The 24844-nt window shown below is 32.9% G+C and overlaps 1 protein-coding gene across 31 annotated transcripts in view; it reads right to left on the bottom strand.

The window, feature by feature from the left end:
- LOC124432821 (MAP7 domain-containing protein 2-like) overlaps nucleotides 1-24844 on the bottom strand; it is a 111823-nt gene that overhangs the window by 24366 nt on the left and 62613 nt on the right. For 15 of the 31 annotated variants that reach the window (XM_046982238.1, XM_046982124.1, XM_046982246.1 and 12 more), the window contains 6 exons: nucleotides 12989-13057; nucleotides 10520-10594; nucleotides 9073-9141; nucleotides 7680-7869; nucleotides 5386-5732; nucleotides 1715-1897 (listed from right to left, as the gene is read on the bottom strand). In XM_046982238.1, the coding sequence (XP_046838194.1) occupies nucleotides 1715-1897; nucleotides 5386-5732; nucleotides 7680-7869; nucleotides 9073-9141; nucleotides 10520-10594; nucleotides 12989-13057 (933 nt within the window). The remainder of the gene's footprint in view (nucleotides 1-1714; nucleotides 1898-5385; nucleotides 5733-7679; nucleotides 7870-9072; nucleotides 9142-10519; nucleotides 10595-12988; nucleotides 13058-24844) is intronic. The other 16 variants (XM_046982278.1, XM_046982136.1, XM_046982296.1 and 13 more) reach the window with 3 other exon arrangements.

Here is a 24844-nt window from a genome sequence, read left to right as displayed (position 1 = left end):
TAAGATTTCAAATCCGGCAATCGCCGCATCGCCCTTCAGGAATAAGTAAAATCCAAGGAGGAGAGAGAGAAAGAAAGAGAGAGAGAGAGAGAGAGAGAGAGAGAGAGAGAGAGAGAGAGAAGAGAGAGAGAGGATTATCGATTGATTCCTTCTCTTCAAGGTCTGTTGTAACGACGACAACACACCCTGAATACGACGATACACACACACACACACACACACAGTCTTATTTTTTAAATTCCTTCCTTTCTTTCTTTTCCTTCTCTTTTTTTCTTTCGTTTTTCTTCTTCTTTTTCGTGTTTTTGTTCTTTTTTTTGTCATTCCTTCGTCCGTGCGATATACGAAGGTAAATTGACAAAAAAAAGAAGAAAAAAAGAAGAAAAAAGAAGGAAAAAAAAATATTTACAAAGGAATACAAAAAAAAAAAGGAAAAAAAAAAAGAAAGGAAAAATTATACAGAAACACGACACAGTGCTTCTTGCACTCACACAGATATACAACTTCTTATCATGCCACGATTCTTCGGCCTTTTTCTCTCTCCAACGCTCGCGCGATATCCTTCTCGCGACAGGCAATATAAGCGACTACTACGTGTTGTGTTCACACACGTACAAAAGAAAGTCTCCGTCGTCGTCGTCGTCGTCGTTGTCGATGTAGTCGTCGCCACATAGTCATCGTTGTCGTAGTCATCGTCGTCGTCGTCGTCGTCGTCGGCTAGCGCGCGGCGTACGTCCCACACATTAATCGATACTTCGCTAGCGCGACTCTCCGTCCAAGCGATTTTATTATTCTAACGTCAGCCGTTGTCCGTGGTGCAATCGAAAGCCATGCGTGCAAGGCAAAGAGAGGAAAGCAGCAAGCAATACCAAAGCGAACGATCAATCCCACCGACGACGGAATTTGCTATCTACGAACGTAGTTAGCAACATGGAGACGATTTCTAAACGAATATAATATCTGATCTAACTATTTAACTTATAGTGATAAATCAAAAGTTTTCTAAAAATAAAAATATATTGCGATCGTCGTCGTCGTCGTCATCGTTGTTGTTGTTGTTGCTGTTGTTGTTGTTGTTGTTGTTGTGATGATATAATGTGCAAATGAAAAATAAGGAGAACAGATGATCGAAATATTTAATTTGATTACTCCTCTCATTTTCTTCGGGCTTATATATTTTCTACTCAACGCCTATTTACATCTTCTTCATCGAACAGTATCACTATCGTTTGTGAGTATTCGATGGTTTTGTATGTGTGTATATGTATAATTCTATGATACTACATTGATTAAAAAGAATATGCATTCTCATTCCATGTATAAATAATAGGGAAAAAGAAATAAATAAATAAGAAATAAAAAATAAATAAATAAAACACAATAGCGTATACATTGTATGCATGTATGTGCCTGTGTTCTCTGTGTGTGTGCGCGCGCGCGCGCGCGTGTGTTCTGTGTACTGTGTGATGTTTGCAGGTAATAATAAAACGAACATGCTGGGAGTGTACGTACGTATTTGTACGAACAATAACTGCGGGAGACAATTGAACGAGCGAGTGTTAATAGGTGAACAGACAATGACCGACAAATCAATTAGCGACACAACAGAAAGAGATAGAAATAAAGATAGATAGATAGTTAAATAAAGAGATAGAGAGCGTAAAAGAAAGAGAAAGAGAGTATTCCCGTGTCGCAGACTTCCGGCTTCGGGACTCACCACTGACAGCCCGCTGAATCATCGGACGCCTAGTATCGCTATCAGACTTATCATCGATGGCAAAGATGTCTGTAGTAGGAGGCAGAGAGAGGCTGGCTCTCTTATGTTTGCCAGGGGTTAAGGGAGGATCGGGGCTAGAATTCCAATTGAACACCTCGTACATGGACGAGGACATTCTCATATCTGCAAACAAACCATCCAACTCTGGAACATTAGCTTTACTTCGAACGACCCTCGCGAAGAATGCTAATAGTAGTAGTAGTAGTAGTAATAGTGGTAGTAGTAGTAGTAGTAGTAGTAGTAGTAGTAGTAGTAGTAGTAGTAGTAATAGTAGTAGTAGTAGTAGCAGTAGTAGTAGTAGCAGTAGTAGTTGTAGCAGTAATAGAGTGATAATAGAATATAGTATTAGGGTAATAATAGTAGTGTAACAGTAATAGCAGTATAGCAATAGTTGTAACAGTAGTAGCGAGAAAAGTAAAATATTTACTTATAGTGACATTTGTTGATAACATAACATAGCTCGGATTAGATATACAGTGAGATTTTTAAACGTTATACATATATCTATTTATATATTGAATTTGTTATATATAGAAATGATGTATTACGTTTAATACGTCGGTCAGATCGTAAGAACCATCACCAATGAAGACGATAAGTGTATAGATACGGCAGTTAGCAAAGGAGATAGATTGCTAAAGCTTTTGCTATCATAAATTATACTCTTTCTGTCTGTTAAAGTCCCGTCGACGGTTATCCGTTAACATAAATCTCTTTAAAATGCTAGTACGTCCCTGGGCTGTGAAAACGTTCACGGAACAATTACTAAGTCAGACCCGTCCCGCGTTATGATGCTTATATATATATATATATATATATATAATATATATATATATTATATATATATATATATATATATATATATATATATATGTATGTACGTCTAAACTTTGACCTAGGAATCTCTTAGTTTAGGCATGTATAACAAACAAATTTTGGAGGAAACTAAACATTATAAAATGGTTATTTTAACTAACTTAATCAAACTATAAGAGCTCTTTTAAATTGGCATATAAAAAATAAATAATATTTTACATTATTCGTTTACGTTAATTCGTTTATTGCGACATCATCTTCTTCTCGCGAATTCATGGATTTATTTTGTTTCTATTTTTTCTTTTCGTCTGTTTTTTTTTGTTTTTTTTTTTTGTTTTTTTTTTCTATATAATATAACGCAAAACAACGGAAAGGAGAGAATTTAGCTGATATAACGAATATAATACGTCCGAGTTGTGCGAAAGAAAAAGTGCAATTGCACTTGCTCGCAGGTGCATCGTTGTATTTGCAGGAAAAATAAAGATCGTAACAAGTTAGTTCTCTCTCGGTAAACCGTGCACAATACTTTTTTTTCTTCTCCCTACCTTCCTTCCTTCCTTCCTTCTATTTTTGCTTAGAAAAGTATTATAGTCTGGCCCAGTTATTTGAATTGCCGAGCGCTTCTTTATAGCGAAAAAAGAAAACAAAAAAAAACAAAAATCTGAAGATATCTTCTTTAAATTCATACCAACGATTTTTTCACTATATCCGTGATTATCTATTATACGTAAAAAACAAAAAAGACTAATTATGAAAATACGCATACGTACAACCTGAAAATGAGTATCGTAAAAATGTCTACAGTTATATATGTATGTATGTATGTATGTATATATGTATATGTATATATATATATATATATATATATATATTCATACTACATGTATTATATATATATATCGTGAATATGTAAGTAGGATACCGAGATATCTAATATCGAATTTTTCTTCATGCTTCATCCTATTATTTTCTAATCTTTAACCTCGGTGTTCGATGAATACGATACTTGTACGAAGGAAAGGAACGCGAATGGTATCTTTGAAACAACGCGGAACTAATCGTTCTTTTATCGAGGGTTCACGCGAACGAACACGGTATTCATCGTACGAGAGGTAACTTCTCTCTATGAATTACCTCTTGTACTATATATCTATGTATATTCATACATTTACATGAAACTAAATCGTGATCGTGAGAAACTATCTTCAAAACTTTCAACTTAAAACTAATCGTTAAATATAACCTTCTTTATATTATCTCTTTTCTTCTGACTTTCTAATTACGATTACAAAGTAAGTAAAAGGGGGAAAAAAGAAAAAATTTTGGAAAAATTAAGAAATCAGTATACATGTACAATATTGTTTCCAATCCGCTAATACAATAATGTAGGTTCATTCATAAAAAAAAAAAAAAATATTCTAATCTTTTATATAAATGATATAAAAGAAAGAAAGAAAAAAAAAACAAGAATATTCTAATCTAAGCGTTCAATGCGATTAAAAGCGATCGATAAGATGATCGAATTCATCCAACGGATTCTTACATTTATAATTGATAGTGATATCGTTCGTTGTCGATTAAATCATCAAAAATTTTTCTAATAATGTCTGTATATATTTCAAATATCATTAAAAAAATATGATAAGATTAATGAATCGTGATATATATGATAATATTCGAACGAATCGTTATTATAACTTGGTGTCATATAAAATAGTTTGGTGCGTGTAAGTACATGCGTAACGCGATGCAGGATCGTATGTGGAATTTCTAATAGAAATAAAAGGAAACGATAGAAAGTTCTACAAAGCGAACGACGACGAGTAATTGAAGCAACGACAAACTAAGCGACATTTGTGGTTTTTCGAAAGATCCAGCGACCGATAATGATAGTAAAATTTTTAATGAAACTTATAGACACACGCAAAAAAAAAAAAATAAAAAAAAAAGAGAAAAGAATTGACAATTTTATTCATAGAAATAAGTCGCTGGATCTATCAGATTAAAGACGATTCGAGTAACACTTGTCTAGAACTAAGAGCACAGAGACAACATTCTTGCAATAAAACATTAAATAGCTCGTATGTGTGTATGTATGTATATATATATATATATATATATATATATATATATATATATATATATAATAGTAATTATTTCACTATCAAAACTAAATGCTTCGATCCGAGAGAGATTTCTTGTTTATCGTCACGCTTATATTCCGCGAACGCGTCGCCAATGCTACGGGTACAACGAACTTCTCTTCTAATCAAATCACTTTGACTTTCTATCTTTCTAAATGATATCACAAACGATCTAGTACGCTTTTACTCGCTTTCTCGTAAGAACGATATAAGCAAACAGACAAAAAAAAAAAAAAAAGAAAAAGAAAAAGAAAAAAAAAGAAAAAACAAACAACATCGCGCGACGTATACAATAAGAAATTATTCATTTGAGATAATACATGAGATTATCCTTAAAATCTTATTACGACGTTTTCGAAGGGCAACGACGATTCCTTTTAAACAATAATAATAAATCGATATTATGAAATAAGTTTAACTTAATTTGTATATTTTGATCTTAGGACGATATTGAGGACAATCTGTATATTGTCGAGCACAATATCGATTTTTTATTCGTAAACAACGTAGAAAAACGTATACAAAGATAGATTATTATATAATATATGTGTAAATATATATTTATGTATATATATATATATATATATATATATATATATAAATATAAATATATATATAAAATAAATGCGTGCGCAAAAAATAGTGGCTTACCTTCACCGGGCTTTCTGTCGAGTCCACCGGCGGAAGTAGCTCTTTTCTTGCTGCCATCGAGTTCCCTCTCGGAGGATCTCCTGGTCAAAGGCTGAGCCGCTGAAAACATCATGACGTTGGTCGTCGAAGTGGCTCTGCGTGTACCCCAGAAAGTCGAACCACCGGTATCGGCTGGCTCCAACATTCGCGGTGTCGAACTGCCGAACGCAAAAACGATGTGCGATCTTTCATTCTTCTTTTTTGCCTCGATGCGTGCCTCCCTCTCTTGATTTTTTCGGAGGATAGCCTCCCGCCTTTCTCGCTCTGCCTCGCATATCAAACGTTTCCTTTCTTCTACCTGGTTCCTTCTAAAATTATATACGTTGAGAATAAATAAGATAAAGAAATGAATAAAGAAAAAGTAAGAAAGAAAAAAAAAGAAAGAAAGAAAGAAACAAATAAATATAACGAATAGTAATAAAAATAAAGAAATAATAATGAATAATAATAAACATGGGAAAATTGTATATATATATATATATATATATATATATATATATATATATATTTAATAATTATTAACAATAGAATGTAATTATAACAAATAGAATGTAATAATAATAGAATTTATTATCTACAAATAATCTCGTTTCTTTTTTATCACATTTGCCTTTATGGATTTTATTTTTATTTTTCCTTATCTTTTTTTATATTTTATATTTTTTTTTTATTTATTTAAAAAAATTTTTTTTTTATTTTTATTTTTTTAATCCTTTAAGTGCTGAATACTCCCGACGCAAGCAATCCGCGTGTACTGTGCGCGCCTATCATTTCGATTGCTGGGAACGGAATACTTTTTTTTTCTTAATATATTAACTTTATCGATTGAATATGTAGAACGCAACTACTTAAACGATACAAGAATTAATTAATTATTTTATTCAAAACATTAAAATGTTAATCATATCTTAACTTGAAATTATCTCAAATAATGCATGTATGGATCCTTTCGCTAAATGCATATATGGATCCATAGTATTCAAAGGTAATTAAATCAATGATACGTACTTTATCGTCAACAGTAAAATTTTCTTTTGTAAAATCAACAAAACAAAGATCGACATCGTTTGTTAATTAGCATATGACAATTTAATTATCATATGACGACATTTTTCTTTCTTTTCGTCTATACGATCGTCCTTTTTCTTCTCCTCCTTCGTATTTTTCTTTTCTTTTCTTTTCTTTTCTTTTCTTTCATACATTCAATTTTTTTTCGAATATTTATATTCTCTGATATATGTACATATATATCTCAAATTTTATATAAGCACGACGGAATTTGCGGTAATTTACTAGGCTTCTCTACGACGGTAAAACAGTTTAGAATGATGTCACGCTAACGAGGTCAAACTTATAACCACGTTGATCTTATAATCTCATAATTATGATCTATCTCGTTAAAACACGCTGAGTTATACTGATTTTGCATAGGTCTAACTAAGGTGACACTATTATTTATGCGATATTCGCGACGTGCGCGCTATTTTCTAATTTACATCACGAGAACCTATCGATACATTGATACACTTCGATCGCATATTTTTATGTTAAGCATATCTTATGTTTCTTGCTCTCTCTTTTTTCAGAAATACATATGAACAAGTAAAGAAAGATATAATCGATTTGTATGACGAAAATATAAAAAAAATTTAATCCAAGTGATATAATAGATTACTATCAATAAATCTAAAAAAAAAAGTGAAACGATCGTGAATCTTTATCAAATTTATTTTTTTAAAAGGATATTAAAGAAAACAAATTTTATTTTTGTTTAAAAATTTAAGTTCACTTTTTCAAAATATTTTTTATTTATTTTTTAAATTAATTATTTATTTATTTATTTATTTATTTATTTATTTATTCATATATTTATTTACTTTTTAAGAAATCTTCACACTCGATGAATATTATCGATTTGCTTATATTAGCGGAAATATAAAAATCGAACTCATGTGATTATTATTATTATTATTATTATTATTATTATTATTATTATTATTATTATATTATTGGATCTTGGATCGATAGATTTGAACACGAAACGAAATGATAGTAACTGGATTTTATTTTTTTTTTCTCAAACAATTATTTCCTTTAATATCACGCTGTACCAGAGAGATGAGTGATTAAGACGACATAATAAGTAATTAAGAGACGTACGTGTATCTTTCGAAGAATTGAATTCAGTTTCCTTATCCGGATAGAATAACTAGATAAGGAATAATGATTAAAAAAGAGAAACTTTAGAGACGAACCTGTCATTGTCTCGTGACCTCAGCTCGTCGATGCGTCTTCGACGTTCTTCCTCTCGCTGCTCCCGGAAACGTTGGGCGGCAAGTGCATGTTGTCTCAGCTCTTCCAGCTTCCGTTGTCGCTCTTCGTTCTGCCTTTCACGGACGAGCCTAGCCCTATCAACATCTTTCGCACTTCCTGTTGAGTCTCGTGCTGTTAACAATTTTTTTTTTGAAATTATCAATACGTTCTTTCTTTCTTTCCTTCCTTCCTTCCTTCCTTTTCTTTTCTTTTCCTTTTTACTTTCGCCATAGAGAAGACAAACATACATACGCACATACATACATATATACCTACATCTATACATATACATATACATATACATATACATATACATATACATATATATATACACATACATACATTTACTCATTTATTCGTTTATTAAACCACTCGTAATACATACGTGTGTTATGCGACAGCAGACATTGAAATCGTAAAAAGAACTTTCATTATCTTTTTCGACGATTAATTCAACTAACGATTTTGATGATTACTTTACAAAAATTATTTAAAAAATAAAACATTTGTATTATTTAATTTTTCTATTTCTTTTTTTGAGAAACATTTTGTCAGTTAAATATTTCGCGTATTAGTGGACTAACCGCTGTCCGCTAATTTGATCCATCTGTCATGCACATCACTGTAAATATATATATATATATATATATATATATATATATATATATATATATATATATATATATATATATATTCTCTCGACCGTAAATAAACGATGAAAATTAGTCAGCACCGCGAGAACCGTACTAATAATTCGTTTCCTCCTCCACCCTCTCCCCTTTAACACAACCCTTTCGTATATTCTCATAGTTAACTACATAGAGACAGAGAGAACGATGCAGAGAGAGAAAGAGAGAGAGAGAGAGAGAGAGAGAGAGAGAGAGAGAAAGGAGATAGAACAAAAAAATAAAAGAGAAATTTAAAAACGAACATACATCGCGTGATTGATAGTGCAATGACAAAAGCACGAGCACTCGTTAAGAATCGAAAGAATTATGATCGATGCAATTAAATGAAAAAGAAATATTATAAGCTTCTTTTTCGAGTGATATAAATTAAAAAAGAAAAAAAAAAAAGAAGAGAGAAAGATAGAGATAAAGAGACATAAAACAGAGACAAAAAAATAGAGATAAAGATAGCAAAGGAAGAAAAAAAGACATATAACGAGAAAGAGAGAGAGAAAGAGAGAGGGAGAGGGGGAGAAAGAGAAAGAAAAAAGGAAAATAAAAGAAAAGAAAAGAGAAATAGATTTATTATTTGAAATTATAGCGGAAAATAAAAAGAAACGGGAAAACATGAGGCATTGAACGCAGAGAGCCCTTGAAAACGTGATACCTTCGTTCTCGTCAGGACGATCGTCGTCGAGGGAGTCCTCATCGTAGAGACTTCGGCGGCGCTTCACATCTGCCGAGAAGAAAGCGAGAAATATGTGCGAGCACACATGTGAGATATTCGTACATATTATGACCAGACGTTGTTGAAATTTATTTTGTTCTTGTTATTAGTTTCATTAAAACATTTTATTCTTTTCTTTGATGTCGTCGTCGTAATTGTTTATATTGTTTATATTGTTGTCGTTGATGTTTTTGCTTTTCTAATTTTTTTTTTCTAAGGAAAATTAAGGCATGCATGCTCACAACAGACGTGTCGTTCATATAAATGCAATAAGCACAAACGTGTTTCACATGGATCTTTTTCTTTTTATGTGTATGTGTACGCACGTGTTCTTGTTTTCTTGATTTTTTTTTTTTTTTCCTTTAACTCCGAAAACAATTCGAAAATTTTCAATATTCCTTTTCATCTTTTTATTAATCGTCTCTCTTTTTTTTCTATATTATTTTCCGTGAATATTGAATTCCGCGTGAAATATAACAATATAACGTTCCGTTACGAGATGGAAAATATAATATTATACATATTTGAAAGGCTTTGTCAATCGGTCTTTTTTTTCTTCTTTTTTTTTTTTTTTTCTTTTCAATTCAACGAGCGAATCATTTTCTTCTTCTATCATTATCATTCTCAAATTAAATTAACGTCAAATAAAAAAAAAAAAAGAAAAAAAAAAGAAGAAAACAAAAAGAAAAGAAAAAAAAAGAAAGAAAGGAAAAAAAAGGAAGAAGAAAAAATTTCCATAAGTCGATCGAACCCTTTTATTTCGTGATTAACCCTCGCTTTTAATCGTTCGTCCGTTCAATATACAAACCGTCCCCGATTGAATTAAATTCAGTTCTAAGGTACGACGTGGTGCATACATCTCTCCTCGGTCATTTCGATCAACACAACACGAGCGCGTATTCGAAATTGGTAGCTCGTTGTTAGATCAGTACGTAACAACGAGATTGATATTGAGTTTACATGTAAAATCAATCAAAAGGTTAGCTTCAATTTGTTAAGCACATACTCATACAACACGACAGCAAATCGCATTATTGTTATTGTTGTTGTTGTTATTATTATTATTATTATTATTATTATTATTATTATTATTATTATTATTATTATTATTATTATTATTATTATTATTATTATTATTATTATTATTATCGAAGAAATACGGATGTTCTGTTTAAACTTGTTCGCGGTTAGAAGAAAAGTAAATGTATACGATAATAATCAGGCTTATTCTCGATATAATGCATTATAGAAGGAGAGATTATTTCAAATTCAAACGTGTTTATTGTTAATCTCGCTTACGAAATTACGCGTGGTAATGAAATATCGTGCACATGTTTAAATTCTCTCGATATCGGCCGAACGCACACACAATCTGATATGTATTTACCGTTCCGATGATTATCTGGAAAATCATGAGTACCACCGTCACCTCCTATCTGGGCGAACCAATGCATTGTTTCTTCTGCGGAATAGAAATTTATTCATCACGAGATTATCCAACATTCTTATATATTCCATGTATTCCTCACGTAAGAATCAATTTTATTTTCTTTATCGTACAATCGTTTTCGAAATATATTGAATCGAACTACTTTTGCGATATCTCAATACAAAAAAAAAAATCTATACTCAATATAATCTTTAACCATGACCTTGTAACAATATATCTCCTTTAAACTGATAGTAGACTAATGATGGATTATATCGAATTAAATCGAACAAAATTTACGAACGATCGGTAAAAAAAAAGAAAAACAGTAAAGTCGATCGTTTCCTATCGTATTCCGTTCGAATTAATTCACGTTTCTTTTTACTCCGTGGCGTTTTTGTCATGTTCAATCTTTAAATCGTTATTTTCTCGGATGTTTCTCGTTATATATACTCTTTCGCCGAGTAATGGTACTTGGTAGACTTGGTCTTGGTATTATCATTCACGACGATAGTAGTCGGTGTTTTCTTTGTCACTACGGTTCAAATTATCGTTTTGCTCGCGAGAACGGTGTAAAAAAAAAAGGAAAAAAGAAAGAAAAAAGAAAAAAAAGAAAAAGAAAGAAAGAAAGAAAGAAAAAAAGCCGAGGGCTCTCGAGGGGCTACGACGAAGAAAAAGATAGAGAAAGAGAGTAATACACGTGTAGGCTCCCGTTAATCTTCGTCGCCTGAAAGTGGGTCGAAAAACAATGAGAGTCCAGTCTTTTCATCTGTTTTCGCAGGTTGCGCGCTCAAAATAGAATTTTAATGAGAAGGAAACTCAATGGTCATTGTCGATTGCGCGACAGCTTCGAACAACAATGGCCATTACTTTTCTTTCCTTGAGAGTATAAGTTTATACACCTTCTTCGAGATAACGCGTACAATACTTTTATCTTCTTACGAACAACCATAAGAAAATCTCTTTTCTTTGATCTCTTGACATTGAAAAGTTGTAAATTTTTCAATAAATTTTCTATACCTTTTATTTTACACTTTTCTTTATTTCTTTTTTTTTTTTTTTTTTTTTTTTTTTTTTTTTTTTTTTTTTTTTTAAATAAAACATCAAAAGAACTCTAAATCTGTATTATATACGGTGTATGTTATAACGCTATTGACAAAACGGATTAGAATTAAAAATAGAATTATTTTTAGAATCTTTTTTTCTCGAGCGTGAAACCACTGAAGCAGGTAATGGACATACTGATCTGTGGGAAATTAACTCGAGGCTTTAACGAATAGGGAAAGAGATAGATAGAGATAGAGATAGAGAAAGAGAAAGAGAGAGAGAGAAAGAGAAGAAAAAGAACATGTTTGAGAGTGTTCGCGCGAGAAATTTTCCGCAAACTTTACCGATCTTTCGTAACTTCTACCTTTTCGTTCTTCCCTTTCGAAGTGCCAAGGAAAACAATGAAGACAAGAGAGAAGACGGCGAGAAACTTTTATTTAGTTCTTCTTCTCCACCTTTTATTTTTCCCTTCGTTTACGGATCGTTTGTATTTCTACCGGGACAATAATGTTCGCATGGGATTCAGCTTTGTTCGTTCGAAGAGCACTGTTACGCAAAGAGGATGTCATACAGGCCATTTTGCGATTTGAAATAACGAAGAAACGTGAGAGATCCAATTGGCGATCCTTTCTGAGGAAATTCTTAGAGCATTTTTTTTTTTTTTTGTTAAGAGTTTGCAAATGCACGAAAAGGATGTGTTTATTTGACCTTTTCCTCATCCTCATATTTACTTCGTTTGAAATTTCCTCTCTTTTCTTCTTCCCCCCCACCCCTTTTGATATATATCCATTTATCCTTCTTTTGTGATACAGACATTCTTCAAGAGAACGTAGGATCGAATCGAAATTGCTTTGAATAAAGGGAAACGATATATATATATATATATATATATATATATATATATATATATATATATTATTATTATTATTATTATTATTATTATTATTATTATTATATACGGATAAAATTGGCAGGCAAATAGGTACAAATAGATTAGCAAAAATATTTTATAAATTATGTGACGACAACGTTTGTGCTCGTGCATGAAACATGAGTGCCGATTGCGAAAGAAAACAAAAATAAATAAATAAATAAAATTAGAGAACGGATAGCTAATAATCAAATCGTAGAAAGAAATGGGAGCGAACAAAAAAAAACAAAATAATTCTAATGATAGAAGCCATGATGGGTGAGGAGTGTATATATCAATTAAGAGAAAGAGAGAACGAATATAATAAATATAAGTGAACGTTAAATGTTTTCAAGCGTCATTTTTAATGCTGGCTGATGCCTAGTTGACTGGCAGGCAGGCTGGCTTGCTTGTTTGTTTGTTTCTTTGTTTGTTTGTTTATTTGTTTGTTTATTTGTTTGTTTGCTTACCCTTCGTGAGAGAGTGGCGATTGTGTGCAGAACTGGTCCTTTGGTTAATTTCCTCAGAAGCGGCTCCAGCTGAAATAAAAAAGGAAAAAAAAATTATATTCCTTTAATTCTTTTATTATCGTAGATAAATAGAATCGAACGTCCACATTGTATTTCTATCGCAATAATAAATGACATTTTAATTGAAATCAAAATCATAATGCGAATCGTTAAGATTATCTTTAGAACTAAACGACGTTCTAAATAATAGATATGTAAATAATAGATACGTAAGGATACGTAGACAATGTCAATTGTTTTATAGCAAAAAATAAATTAATGTCCGTATCATGGTGAAAAGCTTGAGGTAAAAAGGCTCGTTGGCTAGCATCTTCGTTATACTCACGAAACGATCGCTAATCAATTTCGAACGTTCACAAGGATTTCTCTTTGATGTCTCATTAACGAGACAAAAGGGCACGAGACATCGCTTTACTAACTGTCGTCGAGGTCTTCAAGTTTGTAAAATGTTAAGTTAATAAAAATAGAGAGACCGCACCTTTCTATTACCTAAATAATCTTTCGTTTTTCGATGTTATTGATTTCTTGTTTCCCCATTGTTGATCTAATTAAAACAAATATTTGATCTCGAAGAGAGAGGATACATTTTCTCATTTTTCATCTCAATCGAAATATGAGCAGGTCAACAAACTCTCTGTGACATGTCTCAAAGACGTATCCTCGTTTATAACACCCATAAATATCAGAGTTTATATTGAACGTGTTTTTATTTTTTTATTTTTTTTATTCTTTTTTTGTAATAACACGATAATAATTCTACGTATTATAAGATAGGTTTATTTAGAAAAGCAAAATTGACATTCTATTGAGCATGACACTCAAAAAAGAATATAATAATAATCGAAGATGTTTACATCATCGGATATGATAACATTTTAAATGCGTTTTACGTTTTAATTAGAATAACAATAATAATTGTATATAAACGACGCTAATTTTGTCAGGGTGAAACAGCGCCGATGGAAACTGTTGACCCTGAAGCTTAAAGAAAAATAAAAAAATAAAAAAAAAAAAAAAAAAACAAAAGAAAAAATAAGAAAGGAACGAAAACGACGACATGTTGATAACGACGATAATGTTAATAACTTTGATCAAAGTTATATGTAACAAAATGGTATAGAAAGTTTTCGCATCGAAAATAAGGTATCGCATCACGTTCGAGATGAATTCTTTGTCACGGATCCTGGAGTACGTGTATATCAAAGAAAGAGATCGTTAGTCTCGGCGCAATGAATATGCATATTTGTTTTTTAATCCATAGGGAATCGCGTATCGCGCCAAATGCAAAAAAAGAAAAAAGAAAAGAAAAACAAAGAAAGAAAGAAAAAATTAAAAGAAAAACACGAAAATATCCATAAGTCGAGACGAGCTCGTGAAAATTATAATACGAAGATGCGATGTTAGTTAGCCTTTAGCACGACTAATTATCCTTCTTACTTGGAAATGTTTCAATCGATCTATCTTATTTCGTGGAAATAAAAAGAAAAAGCAAATAAGGAAAAAGAGAGAGAGAGAGAGAGAGAGAGAGAGAGAGAGAGAGAAACGATCGCGATAACGCATAAACGTAACAATTTGAAACGTCCGATAATTCCAAATTGGCCTAAGTTCTCGTGAACATAGAAAATAACAACTAGGAAAGGAAAGAGTAAGAAAACTTTTTCTGAAAGTTTCTCGTAACGTATCCCAAAAAGTAACAACAAGGATCATCGCATTGTAGAAGGCTCGGGCGTTTCTATCGTTTCGATCTTTATATGTATATACATACATACATACATACATACATATATACGTACATACGTACATAGCTCATTTCGTTTACGTTTCTCCGATTTTATCGAGAATTAACATAAGCTCCTTGTAGTTAATACCTTTTCTAAGGTATAACTAAATCGAGATTCCCGTTCGGAGAACGTATAAATCCAAACATAGGTACGTATATATATAATACGTAACTGCTTCTCGTAAGCTTTAGTATTTCTTTTTTTTATCGTTCTCTCTCTCTCTCTCTCTCTCTCTCACACACACTCTCATTCTTTTTTTTCTTTATTTTCTTCTCTCTCTTTCTTTTTTCTCTTCGAGAAAAATCAAGTCGGAAATTCGAGAGAAAACTTCGATAGATAGATAAATTGATCGATCGATCGACGAATTAATCGACGGATTTAACGATTAATTATTCAGAAATATTCAAGAACGACAAAGCTTCTGTCGAAGACGTTAATGATAATAGTGATAAGTGATGAATCGATCGATAAGAAACGCTTATATTTTGTCATTCGTTCATTCATTCTTCCTTCCTTCCTTCCTTCCTTCCTTCCTTTCTTCCTTCCTTCCTTCCTTCCATTCTTCCTTCTCGTTTTCTTGCTAATAGCTCGTTTTATAGGTGGCTCCTTCGAGACGGCAAGCATTATCGCTATCCCAGAGACCCTTCCTAACTGAAAATCCACGCTATTAAAACGTCACAGACGACGAACATCGTATCGAGATAATGGGAATGGAAAAAGCTCTGACGACGCGATGAATATCAAATTGTAATTTTGTGACAGGAAACAGTAGCCACCAAGTCTTTGGCAAATGTACTCCAAAATTCATTTCCCCCCCTCCCTCCCTCCCATCTTCCATTAACGTCAATTTTATGAATATATAGATATATAGAGCGTTGCTTAATTATAAAGGTTACAAACTTTACAAAATGATGAAGCTCATTGAAAATAGGTAAGAGAGAAAGAGAAAAGAAATACATAATGAAAAAAAAAGGTCTTGAAAATGATTAATCGGAAAAATAGTTTCGTATCGTGATTATCATAATAGGATAATTAGTTATTTCTATAACGTGTTTTTAAAACGTAAATATATCAAAGTCCATAGATATAGTCGAAATAATAAAAACTTTCTCGTGTGTTCGAGAAAAAAAAAAAAAGAAAAAAAAAAGAGAAAGATAAAAAAGTAAAAAATAGGTCAGTATGAAACCAGCACGTTCTTACTTGCGTCTCATCGATGAGTTTTCTCGTCAGAGAGAAAATAAAGAATATAGCTAGAGGATTCTAAACTAACGCTATGCTGAAAGAAACGAAAATGAAAAAAAAAAGAAAAAAAGGAAAAGAAAAATAAAAAGAAAAAAAGGAAAAGAAAAAGAAAAAGAAAAAAGAAAAATAAAAACGAAAAAGTGAAAAATGCACGTGCATTTTCTCTCTCTCTCTCTCCCTCTTACACACACACATATACACATATACAGGTATTTCTCTCATGGACTCTCTTGAATTTTTCGAAACAAAAGCAGGCTTATCCAACGACCAACGGAAGTAGACCTTCCATCGTATCGGAACGAATCCTTCCATTTCGCACTCCGCTCAACTCATCAATGCGTCTGTGTACATATTCACGAGTAACTAAAATCCATGTATATAAGTATGTATGTGTAACTACTCATATACATGTTCGTGATAACATATTTCTCTCTCTCTCTCTCTCTCTCTCTCTCTCTCTCTCTCTCTCTCTCTCTTTTTTCCTCAGAGTAAAAGGAGTGCTTCCTGCCGGCATGCACCACGTGCACGGCAATATTCGCGGATTTCCTTTAAATGACTAGCAAATCTCGAGGGTAGGATGAGATAGAAATAGAATGAGAGAGCGAGAGAAAAGAGAGAGACAGACAGACAGAGAGAGAGAGAGAGAGAGAGAGAGAGAGAGAGGGAGGAAAAAAAATATTAAAAAAAGTTACCGGGTACCGAGAAAAAGCGCAGTTGCATCTGCCGACCGTGTTTCGCATTTGGATTACGACCAAAAACGCACCTGCAGTGAGAGATTTACGTGATATCGAGTTCAAGAATATTAACGAGAACGTAAGACACGATATTCCGTTTCTTATCTTCAATCTGCGGAATATTAGAACAACTTCGTACATTCATATCTGTCATACGATAGGATCCATAAGATGAATATAAATCATTTTTAAAAGAACTAATAAGATTGCTTGAGTGTAAAGGGAAAAAAAATCTCTTCAAACAAATCGATCGATATATATATATATATATATTTTTTTTTTCTTTTATTATTGTTAAAACAAAGAAATGAAATCTTATCGGAAATAAGAAAGGAGAAGAAAAAGAATAAGAAGGAGAAGGAAAAGAAGAAGATGATGATAAAGAAGGGGTAGTTTATCTATTATTCGAATACCAAACTACAAAGGTTCCCTTTCTCTTGTTCTCTTTCTTTTTTCATGTCGCATTCCCTTTGTCGCGGACTCCTTGGCGGATTTCAATTGGCAAAACTACCCCACCGGGAGAAATTTCTTTTTTTCTTCTGGACGTATCGCCCGCTAAAAGTGAACAAAAAAGGAGGGTCGGTCTCCGAACGAAAAAAAAAAGAAAGAGAGAGAGAGAAAGAGAGAAAGAGAAAAAGAAAAAAGAAATAGGTCGGCCGATTAGAAAGAATGGTGTTGTGTTCACAGGTTATTCTTTTTTACAATGAATAGGTAATTTCTTTCATCGATGATCACATACATAGATGATAAGCTATTCCGATGAGTCCTTTGATTTCCTTTTTTATATATATATATATATATTTCGTCTATTTTAAATAGAAATAAATACTTGCATCGATTGTTTCTTCTATTTCCCTTTGAAATTTCTCTATTCGAACGATTCTAAGTCATCATTAACCTCTTTTAGAATTTAGAGAACGACGTTTTGGTGCAATTACCTGGGGTGAATGGATACATTGAAGAAGACAAACGATCTTAATCCGATATACCGTGCAAGAATTCGAGATATTCTCCGACTAATCTCCCGGATGCAACGACAAATGGTGCATTGTCCGACGTTGCATTCCGTTTACAGGAACGGTAGTGGCGAGTCAGAGACGACCCTCGATATAATTCCTAGGACGATTGTTTACCCCCTAGGTAAGGACGATTCCAATGGAAGATACTAACGAGTCAAACAATTAGCTTAATAAAAGTCGATATGATCAACGTAATTCTTTTTACATTGTGAATTCGATAATGATCGATAAAATGTGTAATAATAGAAGATCCTATTAACAGAATCTTCAGAATATCATATCTATAACAAAATTATTATTTCGATGGATAATTCTTTAACCATCGTTTATCGCCAAGTGAATTTTAAGATCTTTTATTCCAAGAGTCACAATTGAACTTTTATCAACTAAATTAACTAAAGTAAAAAAAAAAGAAAAAAAAAAATATTGTCAAAAATAGAGCTTAGTTTCGAAAAAAAAAAGAAAGTAAGCAAAAGAGATATTCAAAGATGGAAGTGAACTGATTCATATTCATGATAAAAAATATAAAGATATGTAATAATATCGTTGATGAGGAGAGCCACCAGCTTCCTCCTATCTATCGAAAGATCGATTCACGAGTATCGAAATGTAGAAACGTTTATAATAAGAATCTCGAGATATCAGACTTATCAATTGATAGCCACGATTATATTGAGTCAGCCGAGCGCGCTGCCTCGTTGGGAGATTCGATGGGATGGAAAAGTTTCCGACGAGACCCTTCATGCGATTTCACATATGATTGGATCGCAATATCCGAGCATACAATGCCCGGTTATTGCTGCTCGATCGTTTACGAGAAAAGTAACATCAAGATAAGACGGATAATTTTTCTTTTAAAAGATGCTTGTAACACGATTCCCTTTATTTCTTTGCCGTTCACACAATTCTCTTAAATTTCGATTAAAATTTTTTTTTTCTTTTTTTTTTTTTTTTTTTTCAAAATTTGCAATGTTTCTTTTTATGCTTGAAAAGTTTCTTCACCCAAGTTTTCGTTTTTAATTAAATGAAACAATGCAATTGTATTTTTTTAAGAGTTAAATAAATAAAAAAATGAAATTAAAGTAAATTAAAGATCCATCACATTACTTCCTTAACTTTGTATACAAGTCTAGTTGGACAGATACACAGGTCCAAATATGACTCGCGAGACTAAAATAAAGGAAGAGAGAGGGGGGAGAGACTGATAGCAGAGTTTTAACTGTAATAGAATTTCATTACAAGTTCATCCCGAATTACAACTGCCTTCGGAAGTAATATCGGCGATGCAAAGTTTGGGCTGACAGAGAGCAACTAAACGTACGACGAGCATGCAACGTCTCTTCGTTGCTCTTTCACGATTAATCAGGATGTGTCAAGATAATAGAAGTTTTTTTTTCTTTCTTTTTTTCTTTTCTTCTTTTTTTTTTTTTTTTTTTTTTTTTAACAAATCGATGATATAAAACGTGGAACAACAATTTGTTCCGGACACTTGCTTGTAAAACGGGAGAAAAAAAAAAGAAAACAAGACGAAAGAAAAGTTTTCTTCGCCGATAATAATTATGCAAATATCATTCCCCCCTCCTTCCCTCTCTAGTCCCACCCCACCCCACCCCATCATGATGTTGAGTCAATTTCAATATTTTAATAAAGCGACGTAATTACGAAAACAGAATGAGGTCGTACGAAGCGTATTCTTTCCATGAAAGAAAAACTACTACTTGGTTGCTCGATCTCTCGAAAGTTGGGCGTGTCCCAGCTGGAATGATACTACTCTGTCTGTATTAAGCGAGAAGGATCTACTAGCGTGCCAAGATGCGAATGGTGAAATTATTTAGAAATGCATTGACTACATACTCCAGAGAGAATATTTCATCTTGTTTTTGATCGACGTCAAAACAACCGATTCAAATCAGTTCGTATTATTCCCTTCCTACGAATAAAGAATCTGATCGATCTTAGATCTTGTAAAGCATTCAAGATCCAACCAACAATGTACCTATTGTATATTCATCAAAACAGAATAAAGAAAAAAAGAAGAAAACAGAAAAATTACTTGAATCTGGCCAAATTTACGTGACTAGAATTTTTCATTTAAATTGTCATCGATTGTTTGTTTCTTGCATTGCGCGAAAATCTCTTTCTCTCTCTTTCTCTTTTTTGACTTTACAAGAAAAGAGTATAGAAGAAAAATCAACAAAAAAAAAGAAAGAACAAAATAAAAAAACAAACAAAACAAAACAAAAAAAGAAACAAAAATCAAAACACGAGTAAAAAGTGTTGAACGATGCTCTCCAATTTTTGTTTTTTTTTCCTTTTTGATTCTTTCTTCCTTTTTCTTTTTAATCGAATCTTAGTAAACGAATACCATCGAGCCTATCACGTTCGACACAGATACGCAGCTATTAAATTTGACTTGCGTACACGTGACTGAAACGTAATCGATCGTTCCAATGGCCAACGAGACACGTGCACGTCTGTTCTCTTCCTCTTCCTCGTCCTCCTTCTCATTCTCCTCTTCCTAATCATTATCATCATCATTATCATCATCCATCGAGCTCGCACGATATCGTCTGTTCATGACGCGAGACTAAACTTTACAAGCAACTTTCTAATTTAAGACATTTGATGATGATGATGATGATGATGATGATGATGACGATGATGAGACTCCTCTACCGTGCACGGTCAGACAGCAACATTCTATTCGTTTTGAAATGTTTCCGCCGTTTCGTGATCCTCTTGTAAGTCAACGAACGTTAGTTAGGAATGATTATTACTATGAAAACGAACGGTACTTCGTTATAATAAAATAAAAAAAAAAAGTAGGGACTAGATGTCGTGCTAACTTCAAACCGTGGGCTTGAAAATGGAAACAACTTTTCAAACTGTTCCGTAAAATAAAAAGAATCGAGAGAGAGAGAGAGAGAGAGAGAGAGAGAGAGAGAGAGAGAGAGAGAGAGAGACAAAAATAAGGAGGAAGAGAAAGGAGTGGAAAGGAAAAGACACTAAATTACGGGATTCGGGATTATAATACGATACGACGAAACTTTTCGTGAGTTTATCGAACAACGAAAAGCTCGATTCTCTTGCTCGTAGAAAATATCAGACTAACTGCCTAAAAGAGACTCAACTTTTTGACGTTGAGCTTGAACTCGAAAACAATGAGAAAGAGATAGAGATAGAGATAGATAGATAGATAGATAGAGAGAGAGAGAGAGAGAGAGAGAGAGAGAGTGAGAGAGAGAGAGAGAGAGAGAGAGAGAGAGAGAAAGAAGATTATCATTTGCTCGGATAGTTACAGATTCATGAGCGACAATAAGGACATTAAGCTATGACGGTATAATTGGCACTCACCGTGCTTGTTTCAATTACTAAAACGATCCTAGTTTTCTCGAGAGAATGTAGACAATACGGTCGGAATGCGACAATGAAGATCCTTTAGCTAAAAGTGGAAAACGGGGAGACGATCCAAGTTTGATATCTTCGAATGGAGTTTCAAGAATATCCGTGCATTCATATAATAGCAATTCGTTGATTTAGAACAATGCAAGGCTCAAATAAAAAAAAAAAAAAAAAAAAAAAAAAAAAAAAAAAAAAAAAAGAAAAGAAAAGAAAAGAAAAAGAAAAAAACCGAAAAAAGAGAATAAGAGAACGTAATCGACCTCATGATCTTTCGCTCTTTTCAAGTTATTTGTATGTATATATTTGTATATATATTTATTATTTGTATATATATATATATTATTTTTTATTATTATTATTATATATATATATAATAATAATAATAATAAAAAATAAAAAATAAAGTAAAGAAAAAAAAGAGAGATAAGTATTCATTAATTTTGAATTGATTCATTATTTAAAAAACATTTGAATAATATGAAAAATTTACAAAGTTACATTCCTCTTCGAAGAGAGATGATTGTGTCTGACAGGAATAAAAAAAAAAAAAAAAAGAAAAAGAAAAAGAAAAAAAAATAAAGCAACTAGAGCTCACAATAAAGCCATAAAACAACAAACATATCTACGCCCCCATTTTAAATCTAAAGCCTATCGATCAATTATTATTCTCGCGAGTTGTGCATACGACATATACGCATTTTAGGTCGAGATAGTACTAGGAAACGTGAGAACAACAAATTCGAGATTGGCTCTTGGCAACGAGCTTTGCACTTTCGAGTTCGAGATCCTATTTCTTTTTTCCTTTATTATTTTCTCTTTATCTCTCTATCTCTCTATCTCTATCTCTTTTTACTGAAACGTTAGGACCAGCAGAAGAAAATCGGACGGCTTGGCAGGAATCGGAGACCGAAGTCAGCGATTTGCGTGGTTGGACAGTTTTTTTTTTTAGAGGAGCAAAAAAGTTGAGAGGGAGGGAGGGAGGGGGAGAGAGAGAGAGAAAGAGAGAGAAAGAGAGAGGGATCTCTCTCGAAACGTAGGAGCCATTGTAACAGCCACGGACAGCTTTTACGAAGCCATTGCTTTCTCTATCGATACACACACCGCAACGATGTATCGACTTGAGGAAAGATGGGTCGAGACCCTCCTTGAGATTCGAGTGACATTACGTCTACGTCCTATCCTCGTAGAAATATTCGAAGGACTACCTTTTTTATTGGAATATCATGCCTGTATCGAGAACTTTCTGTCGAGAGACAAAAAAAGATACAAAAAGAGAAAACCGAGAAAGAGAGAGATAGAGAGTGGGAGACTATCTTTTCGTTGTTCTCTTCCTTATCATCTTGCTATCTACAACTGCGATGACAGCTCCTTCATTTTTTAATATCTCTTGGATTCTCTCTCATTTTTCTGTCCTCGAATCCTCTTCACGTTTATACTCACTTTATTCTTATACTTTCATTCTTACTTGTCGTTTATCGATAACAAGCATTTTTTATTGCACACGTCTATAGTATGCATGAATTGTTACATGATATATATATGTGATAACGAAAGGGTGTACTTAATTGTTTGCTGTCTAGCAAATTTTCATTCGTGAGTAATTTAAATATCCATTATTCCTAACAACAGAGAGAAGGAGTGTGTGTGTGTGTGTGTGTGTGAGAAAGAGAGAGAGGAACAGAGGGAAAGAGTGAGAAGAAGAGGAACGAAAAGCACGAAAAATTGTTTATATTCGATTATCGACCTGAAAAAATAAAAATAAGGGAAGCCCGACAAACAGAAAGTTTGTTAGACACGTAAATTGATTTATAAATAATAAAAAAAAAAAAAAGAGGAAAAGATAAAATAAAAGAGAAGGAGGGAGAGAATACAATATTTTCAAAAAAAAGAAAAAAAATGAATAAATAAAAATTGCATTCGAATCAATGAAATATTTACATTCTTCTGTAGGAATGGTACATATAAGCCTGGAAAAATCCATTCGTTGAAGATTTGATTTGATTCTTTTTATTACCTACGAAGAAGCAAGATACGAGTTTTGTGATGGTACACATTTTATTTTATTCCCCCTCTCCTCTGTTTAAAAGTCCAAAAGAGAAATAAAGGAGAAAGAAAACAAAAAAAAAAGAAAAGAAAAAAAAAAGAAAACAAATTCAGATTTTGATATTTTTCAAGAGTTCTATCGTAAATCGATAACCCTAATGATTTATTCTCATAGAAAAATCATAGAAAAAAATATATAATCGAATGATGAATAGTTTACGAGATAGTAGTATACTATATAATGCCGTACAATCGTCGATAAATGTGACCCCAAAAGGAAGATGTTCACCACCAACCAAACCGCATTAGGATCGTGTTGCATAGTAGTGGTCATAATCGACAATTCGACGTAAGTTTGTGAGTGTTCCGCATGAGCGAAATCTCTTCTCAGCTGTGCAAACTGCAACGATATTGCAGAAAACGAGAGAGAAAGATACAGAGAAAGAGAGAGAGAGAGAGAGAGAGAGAGAGAAAGAGAGAGAGAGAGAGAGAGAAAGAGAGAGAGAGAGAGAGAGAGAGAGAGAGAGAGAGAGAGAGAGGGATTAGGAGAAGGAGAAAGAGAAAGCAAACTGCACGCGATGCGTACACAATGGCTTTTCTCTCTCAGCACCTTATACACACTAATACATATGAACACACAGTTTCTCATACTGGCGTAGGACCTACAGAGAGACTACACAACATAGTGTTCACGCCTGCCGACACGTCTCTTCGACAAAACAATTACGTTGATCAACGACAGGCGTTGCCCGTGAAAACCGCTTTGTCCTATTACTACGGAACGCAAGATGTATCGATAACATTAGCTCTTGATCCAACGACGATTTCACGAACAATTTCAATTCGGTATATACGTCCTTTGTTTCTCACGATTCCGATATCAACGTCGGGGAAAGTTCAATCATTTTACGAGAGAACGATTATCGATCGTAGAAACGTCACGCGGAAACACCTGGTTCTATTTTCAAATGATATCCAACGAATAAACTAGAACAATAATAATAATGCATACACATATCTACAATCCGAATGGCATATTAAATTCTTCAGTTTTAAATAAGAGTTGCATACATTTTTAGTTTTGAAAGAGAAAATAAAAAAAAAAAAAAGAAAAAAAAAAGAAAAGAAAAAAAGAAAAAGAAAAAAGAATTTCTCTCTAAATACATCTCCACATACAACTCTCTTTCCTATTTCTTTCTATCGCATCTTAATTGCAATGGTATCGTACAATGCATACGAAAAAAAGCATATACCAACGGCAGTTGTTAAACTTGAAATCGAACGAAAATCTACGAACAATTACAAGGATCGCGGTAGCAAAGATTTTGAGTGCTTTCACCGCGTCGAGATCTTGATAGAGGGTTTGCCATAGTTCTCTCTTTCTCTTTCTCTTTCTCTCTCTCTCTTTTTTTCGGCTATTTTACGAGGAAGAAAAGCACTTTGAAAGCTTCGAAAACGGTTCTCGAAGTACATCGCAAAAGCACTTGAGTTTTACGTGTGCCACGTAGCTACAGAATGCTAGCTACAGAAGGGTAAACGTACTCGAGGCGAGATATCTAGATTTTTTCGAAGGAA

The sequence above is a fragment of the Vespa crabro genome, chromosome 1 (assembly GCF_910589235.1).
Source record: "Vespa crabro chromosome 1, iyVesCrab1.2, whole genome shotgun sequence".
Taxonomy (NCBI): Eukaryota; Metazoa; Arthropoda; class Insecta; order Hymenoptera; family Vespidae; genus Vespa; species Vespa crabro.
Note: the sequence above shows the minus strand (reverse complement) of the source record. Positions and strands in the feature narration are given on the sequence as shown.